Source organism: Anarhichas minor, unplaced genomic scaffold (genome assembly GCF_050575085.1).
Source record: "Anarhichas minor isolate MPS153535 unplaced genomic scaffold, ASM5057508v1 ptg000030l, whole genome shotgun sequence".
Taxonomy (NCBI): domain Eukaryota; kingdom Metazoa; phylum Chordata; class Actinopteri; order Perciformes; family Anarhichadidae; genus Anarhichas; species Anarhichas minor.
In genome coordinates this window covers 9,030,553-9,043,965 of record NW_027466476.1, presented here as the reverse complement: position 1 = coordinate 9,043,965, position 13,413 = coordinate 9,030,553, and the positions used below count along the sequence as shown (strand labels likewise).

The 13,413-nt window shown below is 43.5% G+C and overlaps 1 protein-coding gene across 1 annotated transcript in view; it reads left to right on the top strand.

Moving 5' to 3' along the window:
- Positions 1-1,363: 1,363 nt before the first annotated feature.
- Positions 1,364-13,413, top strand: part of nos1 (nitric oxide synthase 1 (neuronal)) — a 29,764-nt gene continuing 17,714 nt past the window's right edge. Inside the window, exons 1-6 of the mRNA XM_076104448.1 lie at positions 1,364-2,061; positions 4,336-4,438; positions 8,034-8,171; positions 12,227-12,372; positions 12,821-12,983; positions 13,264-13,355. Coding sequence (XP_075960563.1) covers positions 1,364-2,061; positions 4,336-4,438; positions 8,034-8,171; positions 12,227-12,372; positions 12,821-12,983; positions 13,264-13,355 — 1,340 coding nt within the window. The remainder of the gene's footprint in view (positions 2,062-4,335; positions 4,439-8,033; positions 8,172-12,226; positions 12,373-12,820; positions 12,984-13,263; positions 13,356-13,413) is intronic.

Below are 13,413 nucleotides of genomic sequence, written 5' to 3'. Positions count from 1 at the left end.
TGGTTTCATATTGCAGCGACATCACACATTCAAGGGCATCCCCTTCCTCTGCTGGAAAGAAAATCAAACCGATAAAAGTGATCGAACTGTTGCGGGGGAGCAGAGAGAATAACACAAAGCGGAAAGTGTGAGAACGGGCAGCATTCAGAGAGGCTGTTGTAAAGAGCGGAGCGCTGACCTTGGTGCTGAATCGTTCTCGCTACGCCGCGTGCCTGCCCTCGTGGACTGACCGACTGCGCAGCACGCGGCAGAGCAGCTTCAGCTGAACGGAATGTTCTAAAATAAGAGATGTTGTGACCCCCCCCAGGGGAGCAATGTTAAGACGTTGAAAGACAAATCTTTAGAAGAAAACCCAACAATTGAATGATCCCAGTTCTTGAACTTGGGGGGGGGGGTGACCAGCCTCATGTCATTTACTGTCTTTTTGATAAAGCACAAATACATATCTACACTAAACTTCAAATAAACAGCTTTTACTCCTTTCTTTGATTTGTTCCCAGTTAATTAAGATAATTTGATTTCAGAGCTTGACATTTACTGCTGTTGTAATCTCTCTCTCTCTCTCTCTCTCTCTCTCTCTCTCTCTCTCTCTCTGTCTGTCTGTGTGAATGTCTTTATGAATGAAACTTTCTTTCATTTGTATTGCTATTACATAACATCTCTCAAAGTCTGGAACTGTATTACCGTTTTTTTGTGTTTTTTACGTAGCCTTCTGTACATTCCAAAAAACTATATGTAATGCACCAATGATTTTAGGCGATAGTATTGAATCGATATCATGGATGCATTAACATGTTCTCTATACTGTTGGGTAGTCTAATCTACAATAATGCATTCTATTCTATAAACTGAACATTTTAAATCTGTAGCTGTTAAATAAGTTAAAAGTGCACTATTTCATATATAGTAGCTTAAAATGGAAATACCAAAAAAGTAGCATACAATTGTACTCTGTGCCATGAACCTGTTAACGTTGAGTCTTGCGGTTTCATTTACTGTAGCCAATATTTGCATTTAGAACATTACACTTTGACACAGTGTTTAGTCACCGTGATGCCAATATTGAGGATCACAGAGGTACGAGCAGGTCTGATCAATTGGAAAATAGAATTTTTCATGTCCATGGCGATATTTTGCATCCGCAGCTCAACTGCACTTAATGATCTGTGTAATATGACACTCTGCTTGAATGACTCATGCACCCTCTTTGGCTTATGTTAAATCAACACACTGGTAATTTCCTCTAAAACTAATAGAACTTCCTATTTCCCCTCTTCCTTCTGTTGCTTTTCAGAAACATCCCTGGGGACACATATTCTCACTCGCACACACACAATCGGACACACACACACACACAGGCACCATGCAGGAGTCAGAGCCCACAGTCTGCCAGCTGCAGCCCAACATCATCTCGGTGCGTCTTTTCAAAAGGAAGGTCGGTGGTCTGGGCTTTCTGGTGAAGCAGAGGGTGTCCAAGCCGCCTGTCATCGTGTCCGACCTCATCCGCGGCGGTGCTGCAGAGGAGTGCGGCCTTGTGCAGGTGGGCGACATAGTCTTGGCTGTCAACAACAAGCCCCTGGTGGACCTGTCCTATGAACGGGCCCTGGAGACGCTGAAGAACGTGTCACCCGAGAGTCACGCCGTGCTGATCCTCCGTGGGCCCGAGGGCTTCACCACCCACCTGGAGACCACCCTGTCTGGAGATGGCCGCCAACGCACAGTGAGGGTCACACGTCCCGCCCTCCCACCTTCAAAGTCCTACGAGCACTGCTCCCCTCTCAGCCCATTCAGCCCCGGGCAGCAGGTCAACAAGGAGCCCCAGCTCAGGGCCATCGAGAACCTGTCATCTCCGTCCATCACCCAGTCCCTCCTGCAGAAGGGAGGCGTGCAGGCCCAGGACGGGAGCCGCGGAGGTCTCCTGTGCAACGGGCTGGAGGAGAACAACGCGCTGCTGAAGGAGATCGAACCAGTGCTGCGCCTCATCAAAAACAGCAAAAACGAGATCAACGGAGAAGGCCAGAGGAATGCGGGGAGAAGAGATGCTGAGAACCAAGTGGCCCGGTAACTCGTCATGTGATACTATCTTACTGAACCTTCAGTTAGTGTCTTTGTGTTCATACCCCTCCAGAGTGCAAGTCGGAGTCAGAGCCTTTGTAGAAATAGAATCACAATTTAAGTCGAGGGCTCGCCAAGATGGTGGTTAGTGGCTCACAGAAGAGCCTACACATGGTCCTCTGATTGAAAGGAAGTCTCCCCACTCACTTTGCCCTGCTGTCCCTAAACTACGTGAACCAGCTGCATTGTACTAGCAGCTGTCAGACAGGCTCTCAGTCACCTAATATGACTCGGTGTTCAGTGCCAAGTAATCAGTGTCCCAACATTCATGACGATTTCGGGTGACATTCTTCAATTACTGGGGCAACTGTCCTTATTCAGGTTTACATAAACTGCGAAAAATTGTTTGCACGTATCAGAGTGTTATTGCAATCTGACTTAGTTTGACACTACAGTTCCCATACAAATATGTTGGGATAGACATATTCGCTGCATTAGTGTTGATGTTAATTCCCATAATAATGTGACACAGTAGACCCCAATTAGCAGTCTGCCACACAAAGCTTATCTCACACTTGTCATGAGACCATTTATTATCAGCTTGCAAGAGAGCGAAACTGTCCCTCTTGGTTGTGGAGGTCGGGTGCAGCAGTGTTTCAGCAAGCAAGTCGTTGAGACGCGTGAAATTGGCAACAATTCTGTATTCAGCATGTTGCCTTTTCAACATTTAATGAGGGAGCCAAATGACAAATGTTGCGCTCAGAGTGCTTTAAGTTTGTTTTAAGTCTCAACCCCGGACAAAGCTTTTCATAAGGCGTTAGTCTGCGCCAATATTCCATCCCCGACTCTAAATGGTCTGCACAGTGTACTGTTGATATTGGCGTCTCAGTTATCTGCTATTGTACTCCCCGACCAATTGAAATCAAATTGAGGCCACCGCCTCCCCGAATCAATATGTGATTCTTGACCTTGTCGTTCACGAATGCACTTTCGGATATTCATTGAATTCTAGAAAGACGTGTGCTTAGAAAAGCATGAAAGGTGAAGTCTTGCTGAAATGGCTTTTCTTAATAATGTTTAATCCTACAAAATTCAAGACCATGTTGACATTTGGTCGGCACCAGGCAGGAGCTAACTTCATTTTATCCTGTGTTATAACTTTGGAAGATGGTTTTCTGAAGAGCTCAAAGTAAAAGCTAATGAGACAGGTTATTGTGAAAAGAATAGCCAATAATGTGTTGTTTTCTTTCTTCCTGGGGACTATTATGAAATGACATCTCTCAAATTATTTCTTGGTGACTATTAATCATAACTGTCGGCTTGTTTTCAGAGCAGAAGCGGTTACCATTTCACAATCCAGCATGAGGCTGATGACGCTCTGCATCAGAGCTAATGACAAACGACTCATGCAACTTCTCTCTGTGTTTCTGCGTCTCTGAACTCCACCTCTGAATTGTGGGGATAAATATGCTCACGCAGTAAAGAGATGCACCGTGACAGGGAGTGTGAAAGGGACAAGGGATGCCTGTGAGGATTTACAATTGGCACGTGCTCATGAGAGACATTGGGCAGCGGGGGAGTGTGAAAGTCGGTCGATGGCGATATGTGTGTGTGGGCGTTTTTCGGTTACAGGAACGCATACTTGAAATCACACGCCGATGAGTTTGCCGTGTTTATGCATTCAGCAGCACGGCGATGTCCCCTCCCCCCCTTCTCCTTTAGACTCTTAGGATTGTTTCGTTACAGCCCAGAGTGACACCGCTCACACTTCATATCCTGTTGTTTTCGTCTTTGCTGGGTGAGTGGCAGCTGCTGTATATTCAAACATCTTTTGTAATTCATTTTTAGGTACCTGACTTAGCCTTGTCACTCACAAGGTTGTCTTATTTTCTTCTTTTGAGTTCTTATGGCCCACACCAACAAACTCACTGAGGCTGACATGTAGGAGCAAGTTGTCCCACTGCAGCACCGTAAGGGGTGCAAACGGGAAACACTGAAAAAACGCTAGCCAAGCTCCGTCTACACACCCACGAAGGCCCGAACAGAGAAAACACCTGTGTGGGTGTGCAGACCCTTTAGAAATTGTGCAGGGATTCCTGATTTAATAGCATTTTGGAGAGTGTACAAGTCCGTGGTTTATTTATTTGTAAAGATGGAACAAAGGCGTCTTGTTTACTGCCTGTGTGTGTTTGCATGTCTGGCTTTTAACAAACGAAAGCGCTGTTGTGCACCAGATGTGAGTGCACACACACCTGACAGAAAATTGTGTATGACCTCCAGGGACCTTGGCGTGGGAAATGGCACGTCTCCCCAGCTGGCGTCAGATAACAACAGAATGCTGGAAAACATGCCGGTGGAGCTCCACAACGCTGACACTGACAAGGTAAAATGAAACAAATGTTCAGCCCTTGAAATTATTTCGCGATAGAAGAAATCATGTGTGAGCATATGTTGGTGGTCCTCTACCCTCTTAGATCAATAACTCCAAATCCTTGTGTCTGTGCGTGCATGTGTTTGCAAATGTTCATGAGCAGGCCTGCTGAGTGAACCTGCAGCTGTATAATGCATGTGCATCCATGGCTGCTTTTGCCTCTGTGGCTTTATAGCCTCGTACAATAATCCACACTATTCACACTTTTCATGCTTTTAGATACTGAGCACGCACATCTGTGTTGCTTCTTTGCACATAGTAGAAAAGCCTTTGCTTAAGATCCCATCACCTAGGCATTAGATCCTTCCGGGGGGGGGGGGGGGGGGGTGCATTAAATCCAGCTTATGCCTTCCACACAGAAGGGTCTGGTCACAGGTCGGAGAGTCTGTGACAGGGATAGCGTCGTAATCTGCACATGGTCCACGTGCACCCACTTGTGATGTTGCTCCAGCCCCCGTCAATGGGACCGGATGGGGCGAAATGATTCCTGGAGGCCTAATGAATACGTGCAGCTGCTGATCCCTCTCTCTCCATCAAATGTGGCCCCTGTAGAAATGATGCAGCCCCCTCAGACCTGCAGAGAAGAGAGGGTGTTAATGTGCGTGTTTGTTAGAATATTTGTGTGAGAGTGTTTGAAAGAGGGGTGGGGGGTGCATTCTTGATGGCGGTAAGAGAGGATATGTATGATGTGGTAAGGAGCCAGATCTCTTTCCTGGTAGTGTGTGCTCAGACTGAGGAAACGTGTGCTTCTAGAAAAGAGTGTTGGGAAAGTGGTGTGTGTGTGTGTGTGTGTGTGTGTGTGTACCGACTCATTAACAAAAAGTTCCCCTGCAGGCGTTTTACTAGACACTGATGATAACTTTGATGGCTCATCACTAAGTGTTTAATTCGATAGGCTCTAGTCAGACACTTAAGAAAACTTTGTACGATTAAATACATGGACTTCAAGCGACATGTTGATGGCCTGCAAATTAGTTTTTCTCAATTTGGGGAAGGATTTTCCAAGTGCGTTCAGTTTGAGCTTCCACTCTTGCCTCTAATTTAATGTTTAAATGCCTGTTGCAAAGGAAAGGTGACAGAATGTTCTGTCAAATTCCACCAGCTAGTGAGCTCTGGAGACACCACCTGTTTGATGATCCGTTGAATGCGAAGATATGCCTCTGCACCTTCTTTTGTTTTTTTTACACGCAATAGCTTAATCACCACTGAATAAGGTACCAGATGTCAAACCATAAATGTGCATGACTAAACCATATAAATATTTAACGACTATCTATTTCCACTTCTGAGGCTGTCAGTCTCGCTTTCTTATTTTGATCTTTTCCCGTCAGTACACATGTCTTGCGCTCATTATCTCCTTTTCCCATCAGAAGTTTTAATTGATGGGTGAATGAGAAACTTCTGCTGTGTAACTGCATTTACCAGAGAGTCTTTGGTCATTACATCCTGTTATGAAATCATCTTCATCAGATTAGCTTCAATTGTCTTCGTTTCTAGCTCCATGGACGCTCCCTTCTGTTACATCCACACCTCATTCCTGACATTTAGGCCTCGTAAATGAGGCATGATGGGATTTACAAGTAAGTGTATGTGTGGTCCAGCAATTTATCCCAGTAACATGGACTACAAGAGGGAGGTCTGTGTCATTAAAACAGACTTAGTTTGTACATTAGCAAACAAGGAGATAAGGAAGCATGATCTGCTCAACGTTGTCCCTCTATATGATTGTTTTTCCGTCAGTGTTGTACCTTGTAATTGCTAAGACATGCTACTGTTGCTATGCCCGACAGCTTTCTGCTCAAATTTACTTTATAACATTAACGGGGCAGATTTACACTCGGAATTTTTACTAATTTACAAAAAGATGTGTCCTTGATTTCAGAGTTGGATAAAAACAAGCTGAAATGTGTTGCTGGTGACCGTCTATTGCAGACTTAAATGTTGGTAGAACGTTTTATCAGCTGTAGCTAGTGAGTTTATTACGCCAACGTCGGCTCCATGACTTGGTTGGAAAATGTTTTATGGCTGACTTTTTCTTTAGCTTCACCTTCCCAAAATCCAAATAAAGATGTGAATTGAGCTTCACAAATGTGAAAACTGCCATTAAGCAACTCTACAGCAGTCGGCGGTAATGCGAAATGATGAGGATCAGTAAGTGTACAAATCGCAAATTACTGCTGATAATTGAGTGGGTAGTGAATGAGTGAACGAGGGAGTGATTTTGGACACAGACCTTGAAGGACCTGCCAATCCTAGCTGCATTGGCGAAGCTGTGATTGGGCAATCTCTGTTCGGGGGAGGGGTTTAGCAAAAGGTCAATTGCACATGCATCCTTTAATAGCTGACCTCGCTCTTAAGTCTGTTTTCTTTTCAGGAGCAAAAAAGCCTTCATCCTTCCACAGTTACTCTGACATTTAAAATTTACGTCAGTACACATGTATGAATAAAGAACAAAAGTAAAGTGACATTTACGGGCTGTTCATATAAACAGGCTTCTCTGAAACCTGCATGTGGCATTAATAGAAAAGTGACTCTAAGCTATAGCTTCTGGTCAGTGAGCGACAAGACATGCATTCATATTCAACTACGCAACTGCTCTGCTTCTTCTGTCAACAACCTTTAATTCCTTGCATCTGGTTTTCTTTGAGAGCTCTTTCCGGTACAATGATCTTTCTTCCTGTCCGCAACCTCAGTGATAATGTGTCATATCTGAGCCGCACAGTGGGGGGTTACTGCTGTTGGAGCGTGAACACACGGGAACTAAGCTCTTATCCTCAGTGTGTGCAAAATCAAGTTCAATTCAATCCACCTCATTCCTCTCTGCTGTTTGAGAAGATGCGAAGTGACAATGAGACCCGACTGGCGTGACTCTGTTGGTATTCGTCTCCCCGGCGAGGATGATGATTGTGGCGCTGTCGTTCAGAAGATGCTCCACTGTGCGTTTAACAATGCTCTGGGAGACGATGAAAGAGCGTCCAAGGTGCGGAATTGATTACTCTGTGCCATTTTCTATAGGAACACTTACAGGCGGCTTTGGGGTTAAATTGCAGGCATTCACAAGTCAATAGCTACAGTATTGGAAAACCCAGCGAGCCTAGAGTTAGCGTGCCATCAACCTGCTGTTAAATGCTGATTGCCTTTATCCTGGAGCGGGGTGTAAAACAGAAACGGAGAGCGGAGACAATGTAAGTAGTTTCTGTGCATATTCCTGTGCTAGAGACACTTAAGGACAATGACAAACTGACTTTCCTTGAGAAAAAATAGTCGTTATTCCACAGAGAGAGAGAGAGAGCTCAATAACTCCTGTTAAAGTTCCTCTTGATATTACTTATGATATCCCCATTTTACAATTGACGACCAATGTCCATGTGTGGTAATCGTATCCACTTGCCCGCAATCAAAGGCCCACCACAGTATGACTCCAAGCCATAAACGACTTACCCGGCTTGCACGAAAGGTGTCTGAGATGTCAGCACCGTTTAGCCGGACACGGTACAAAGACATGACGTAAAGACTCATGAGTAATTGTCTTCTGTGCTCTTTCCAGCCGCCGGCTGAGGACAGGACCTCGCCCACTAGGTCACTGCAGAACGGCAGCCCCTCCAAATGCCCCCGCTTCATCAAGATCAAAAACTGGGAGACTGGCACCGTCTACAGCGACACGCTCCACCACAGCTCCAGCAAGGTGAGGCACATGGAAATCAGCTCAGTTAATGGTTGGATGAAGCCGTCTGCCGCAGCATTTACATTTGTCGCTGAGGCAGCTGTCCTGGCAAAGATGAGAAAGATTGTGATGTTGTGATTCAAGTCATCTCTGTAGCTAAGATTCTTATGCCAGTGGTGACTCTTAAGAAGGCTGTGAGGTGCTATGGTTTCTATGCCCTCACACCCTTCACTATGGGGGAAAAGGCTTAAAACTACTGGCGCCAAGTGACCAGAACAATAGAAACACCTGAATGATGCAATTGTAATGTAATGCATAATACAGCAGCTGTGCAGAAACGACTTCATTTAGAATTCTGTTGAGCCCATTTTGGTTGTTTGTGTGTTGACTCTAGGACTGCAACCAGCAATTATTTTTTATTATCTGCGGATTGTTTTTTAGTTTCTGTAAGATCTATAAAAAAATGTAATGACAATTTCTTATAACCACTAACTTCCTAAAGCCCAACGTCACATTTTCAAACGGCTTGTTTTGTTTCAACCAATAGTCCAAAACTCGAACAAATGCAGTTTACTATCACATAAGATAAAGAAAAGCAACAAATCCTCACATTAATTAGTTCAATTGTCAAAATATATATAGTGTATCAATAATCAATGCTTTGGAGAGTTTTGAGGCTCCACTTTCAATTGAAATTATAGATCCACCTCATTTCAATAGGATATCAAATATTAGACATTTGATAATAAAATGAAAAGGGTTGAGTTGAGGACGTATCGAGACAAATGTTACAGATGTGATATCTGTGGCTTTACTTGTATCTTAACGTCACTGATGATCATCAAATACGATGTATTGGTTGACTGGAAAAACATTTAGCGTGCAGACTTATCAACACATAATTTGCAAGTCAAGTAGATTGAAGTACAAAAGCACAGCGTGGCATGTCTTTTCTCAGCTCCTCACCAACTATACATACATTAGAGAGCCAGAGGCCTGATTCAGCTCATTACTATTTAGCTAGAAAGCAGGGGGTCTGGGAAATCTGGGGTAAAGCTTTTGAAACAATAAATCCTTCCAAAAAAACCTACAATTTCTTCTGAGGGGGACATCGCAGCAATCCATCCAACAGTTATCAAGACATTTCACTCGAAACCAAAAATCTTAGCGGCATAATTCCTCCAAAGTGGTCCATGCCTATAAGAAGTTTTTTTAATCTTACACCACAGAGGTGAAGGCTGGATTAGGTTTAGGCTCAAATCCAATTTGTTTTGGGATTAATCATGAAATGAGTGAGAATAACATGAAAAACATTGTGGTTTGGATTAAAATTACAACTTTGTTAAGGTTAGAGGACCTTTTATCATCATGGTTAAAATAATAAACACTTGCTTAGGGTTCTGAAACAAAAGAAACCAACGTTGATTGTTAGTTGGAGGCAGGAAATAAACAGCAGTCTACTGTTAAAGTCACGATAGCTTAAGACATTTCACTCAAAACCAAAAATATCACCGCATAAAGGCCGTTACACACGGGGGACATTTTTTTTCGTGCAATTAATCCTTATGTTATATTCCAACTGTTGTTTTTGTCATGAACACTTACACAGAATACAAATATTATGTACATTTTCCGGAACGACGTTCTGAGTTTTCGCAACGTGAATAAAGGCATCAACCAATAAAGGTGGGTCGAGCGGGTCGAGTGACGCCCATATTCATAAAACAACACGGAGGCTCCGTATAGTCCAAACCAACTCCACTCATGGTGGCTTCAAAAAGCTAAAGAAGGTAATTCACATAAAACTTAGTTTGACGGTGAAAAAACAAAAAGCTGCATGCAAAGACTTTGCTAAGAAAAGGGTTCTCTGTGATAGATCCCCATTCATCTTTCCATTTTATCATGCAGCCAAGGGCTTCTCCTTCTAGTTAGTAAGCCAGTCTACCGAGCGCAAGGTGAGCACCGCTGCTTAACATTCACCCCCCAAAACACAGCCGCCATTCGTAAACAGCAAACGGCAGCCTAATTACGTCTGTGACTTATCGGACACAGGCGGTGCATCCCAATGAATGGCCTGTAATAGCATCTTCAGATTTATTATATATCACAGACGCTGCTGTATTCGAGGATGATCCGTCTTTCTCGAAAAGGACAGCTGGCTGGCATGAATGCCCAGAGCGGTATGATGAGCGGACGTGCTGGAGCACGAGTGATTGCTTTGTTTTATTTTTAACACTACTCATCCATTTCCCCTTTCACTCTGTCACCTCTTACTCTTCATGTTGTTTTGTCTCTGCATTGTTGTCCTCTCTTGTTGTCAATTACCCTTTCCCAGCTTCCTCCTTTTATTTTGGAAATATTCCTTTTTTATTTGTGTCTTTTCATTCACATATTCTTACTCCAATTTACTTTCTCATCTTTTTGTCAAGCGAGGGGTTGGATTTGTCGGAAGGGACACGAAGGGAAGTTTATTTTTGGCGGACTGCCGGTCCACGTCTTGGGTGTTTGGACAGTGCAAGTGTGTGGTTCAGCGTAACAAGCCAATTTTAGCAGCGCTGGGGTCAGTGTCAAATTTCCTCTTCGCCTGCGCCGTCGTTCCTGTCGTCCGCTCTCGCTCACTCATTCGATCTCTCTAAGCTGGTGAAGGCATTTAGGCAAACCAAAGTGACAGCTGACTTCAACTCCAATCATATTAAACTGACCACACAAGGTTGCTCTCAGCGATGAGCAATTTTCCCTCTGCATCTGTCTGTTTTCTGTGGTTCCTCCTCGCTCTTTCTGTCTTCCTGTCTCCGCTTAATAGAAAGATACCAATCCATGACTCACTGACTTGCTCATTCATTAACATGCGTGCCAGCCATGTGTGAGCCATGTAATGAAAGAGATTGTCAAACTGTTATTATGATCCCTTGTGTGCATTCAGAGACCGGAACTTACAATAAAAACTGGCCTTTTATCTGAACCAAGTGACACAGATTATGATACAACTGGAATTTGAAAACCTTTTGGCGTGGATGGATGTGATCTACCAATGGTCTGTTGGCCTTACTTACCGAAATACAGTTGCAGTTCTTTTGTGGTCTAAATCATATTGACGCCTTTTTATTCGGGAAAAAAGTAGTGAAGGGTTAGTGTGTGTCCAAAAGGAAACAAAAACTAAATAAAAACAAGCAAACTACAAAAAAAGAATGAATAGACAATAATAAAAATGACAACGATGACAAACATAAACAAAATATATGTGAGTAGTAAAACATTTGATACAGCTATAAAATAAAATTGTAGTACCACTAAAAACAAACAAAGTGTATTCAGTGACTGAGGAAAGGAAACACAATTTAAATAAAAAAACAGATATAGTAAGGGGCGGGTGTTCTGTGCCGTCAAGTATTTCTTCAAGCTCTTTTTGTCTGATGGCAAACCATTCCATGTCTTCATTTCTCTGAACATAGCAGTACGTTGAAGTACGTTGTCTGGTAAAATATTTCAGTGGAACATATTTTTCCACAGCACCCTGAGAGTGTTAGAAACTTCCTTCCAAAGGGCAAAAGAGCCGTACTGATTATGGTTCACACAACAGCTAGAAGAGCAGCCAAAAAAAGTCTAAGGAACTTAGATTGATTTTCTTTTCTTTTGAATGATTCTATTTTGCATGAAGTTTAATTGAAGCATTTCCGTCTGTTTCATATGAAGCAGAACCAAGACTTGGCCAGTTAATCCAAAATGAATACAGAAGGAATGGTAATGCGATAGCTCTGGCTTTTGAAAATTAAGAGTTTGCCGTGCCTCTTTCATTTTGCATTCAATCACAACACAGAGATGGATACAGATCACAGTCTCTTGTGAGTGAATCCTGAAGGCCTGAACACACGGGGAGCCGACGTGGTATTTTCTGTTAGTGTCATTCTTTGCTGGAGAGTAAACATTGTTATTTGCAGATACATTACCAGAGAGCTGTACCATACGCCATGATCACCTGGCTCTTCAGTTGCAATTTGGCAATGAAGAAAAGCCAACAAGCAGAATTAATCCCCGATAAAGCCTCCCTCATCTGCCACGGTGTTTGTCTTTTTCAGCTGCCAATCTGCTCTGAAAATGTGTGCAATGGCTCTGTGATGATGCCCAACCAGCACGTCCGCAAACCAGACGAGGTCCGAACCGAAGAGGAGCTTCTTCCACTGGCCACTGACTTCATAGACCAGTACTACACCTCCATCAAAAGGTGAGCCCGGCCTGTTACATCTGCAGAGTTGAGAGTTAAGTTAATTTCTGCCACGGATGGGCAATAATTAATGTTAATACTTCATATGTTTTTTTTATTTGCATTGCTTATTACGCTTCTACTCTCTGCATTGTCTTTTTGTTATATAGCAATGACTCTATCTGGCTCCCTTCCACTCTCTATTGTCTTCCTGTCACATCTGCAGAAGCAGGTGGAGCATAAATACCCACCGTGCTCAGTTATATGAGGAACACCAGCTCGTGGCTTTTGTTCTTCCCAAAAACAAATCATTTTTTAACGTATTTGTAAAAAAGCTATTAGAAATCACTATTTCTGCTTTGCTGAATTTTGAAGCGGATGCTTTTGCCGTATTTGGATTTGGCTCCACCCGTACTGTACGTAGGCCTACATGTTCTCTTATTCTGCTGTGCATCTGTCCTGCCTGCAGGTTTGGCTCTAAGGCCCATGTGGACAGGCTGGAGGAGGTGACCAAGGAGATTGAAGCTTCAGGAACTTACCAGCTGAAAGACACCGAACTGATTTATGGGGCCAAGCACGCCTGGAGGAACGCTTCCCGATGCGTCGGGAGGATCCAGTGGTCCAAACTACAGGTAATATACAGGGAGCCCATAATCGTAGCATGGGGCTGTCGATGCTTTCCACTCTTTACATGTTGTTCCGGACATTTTGAAAGGTAATGTGGATCAATATGGATTCTGCACATCGAAGATGCTCAGAGATCTATAGCTGTCGTTTGGGTTCAGTCGTTTTACTGTAACACATCAGCTTACACACAAAAAAGTCCTGTTTTTATATGATTTGTGGATTCAAAGCACTTCGCTGTGCGTAAAACCTGCTCCCTGAGGTTTCATTTTCACGTTTGCTTCCTAGGTTTTTGATGCTAGAGACTGCACAACAGCTCATGGAATGTACAACTACATCTGCAACCACCTCAAGTACGCCACCAACAAAGGCAACCTGAGGTAAAAACAAGTACAAACACACACACACAGCTCAACTATTCGTCTGGTTTCCTTATCA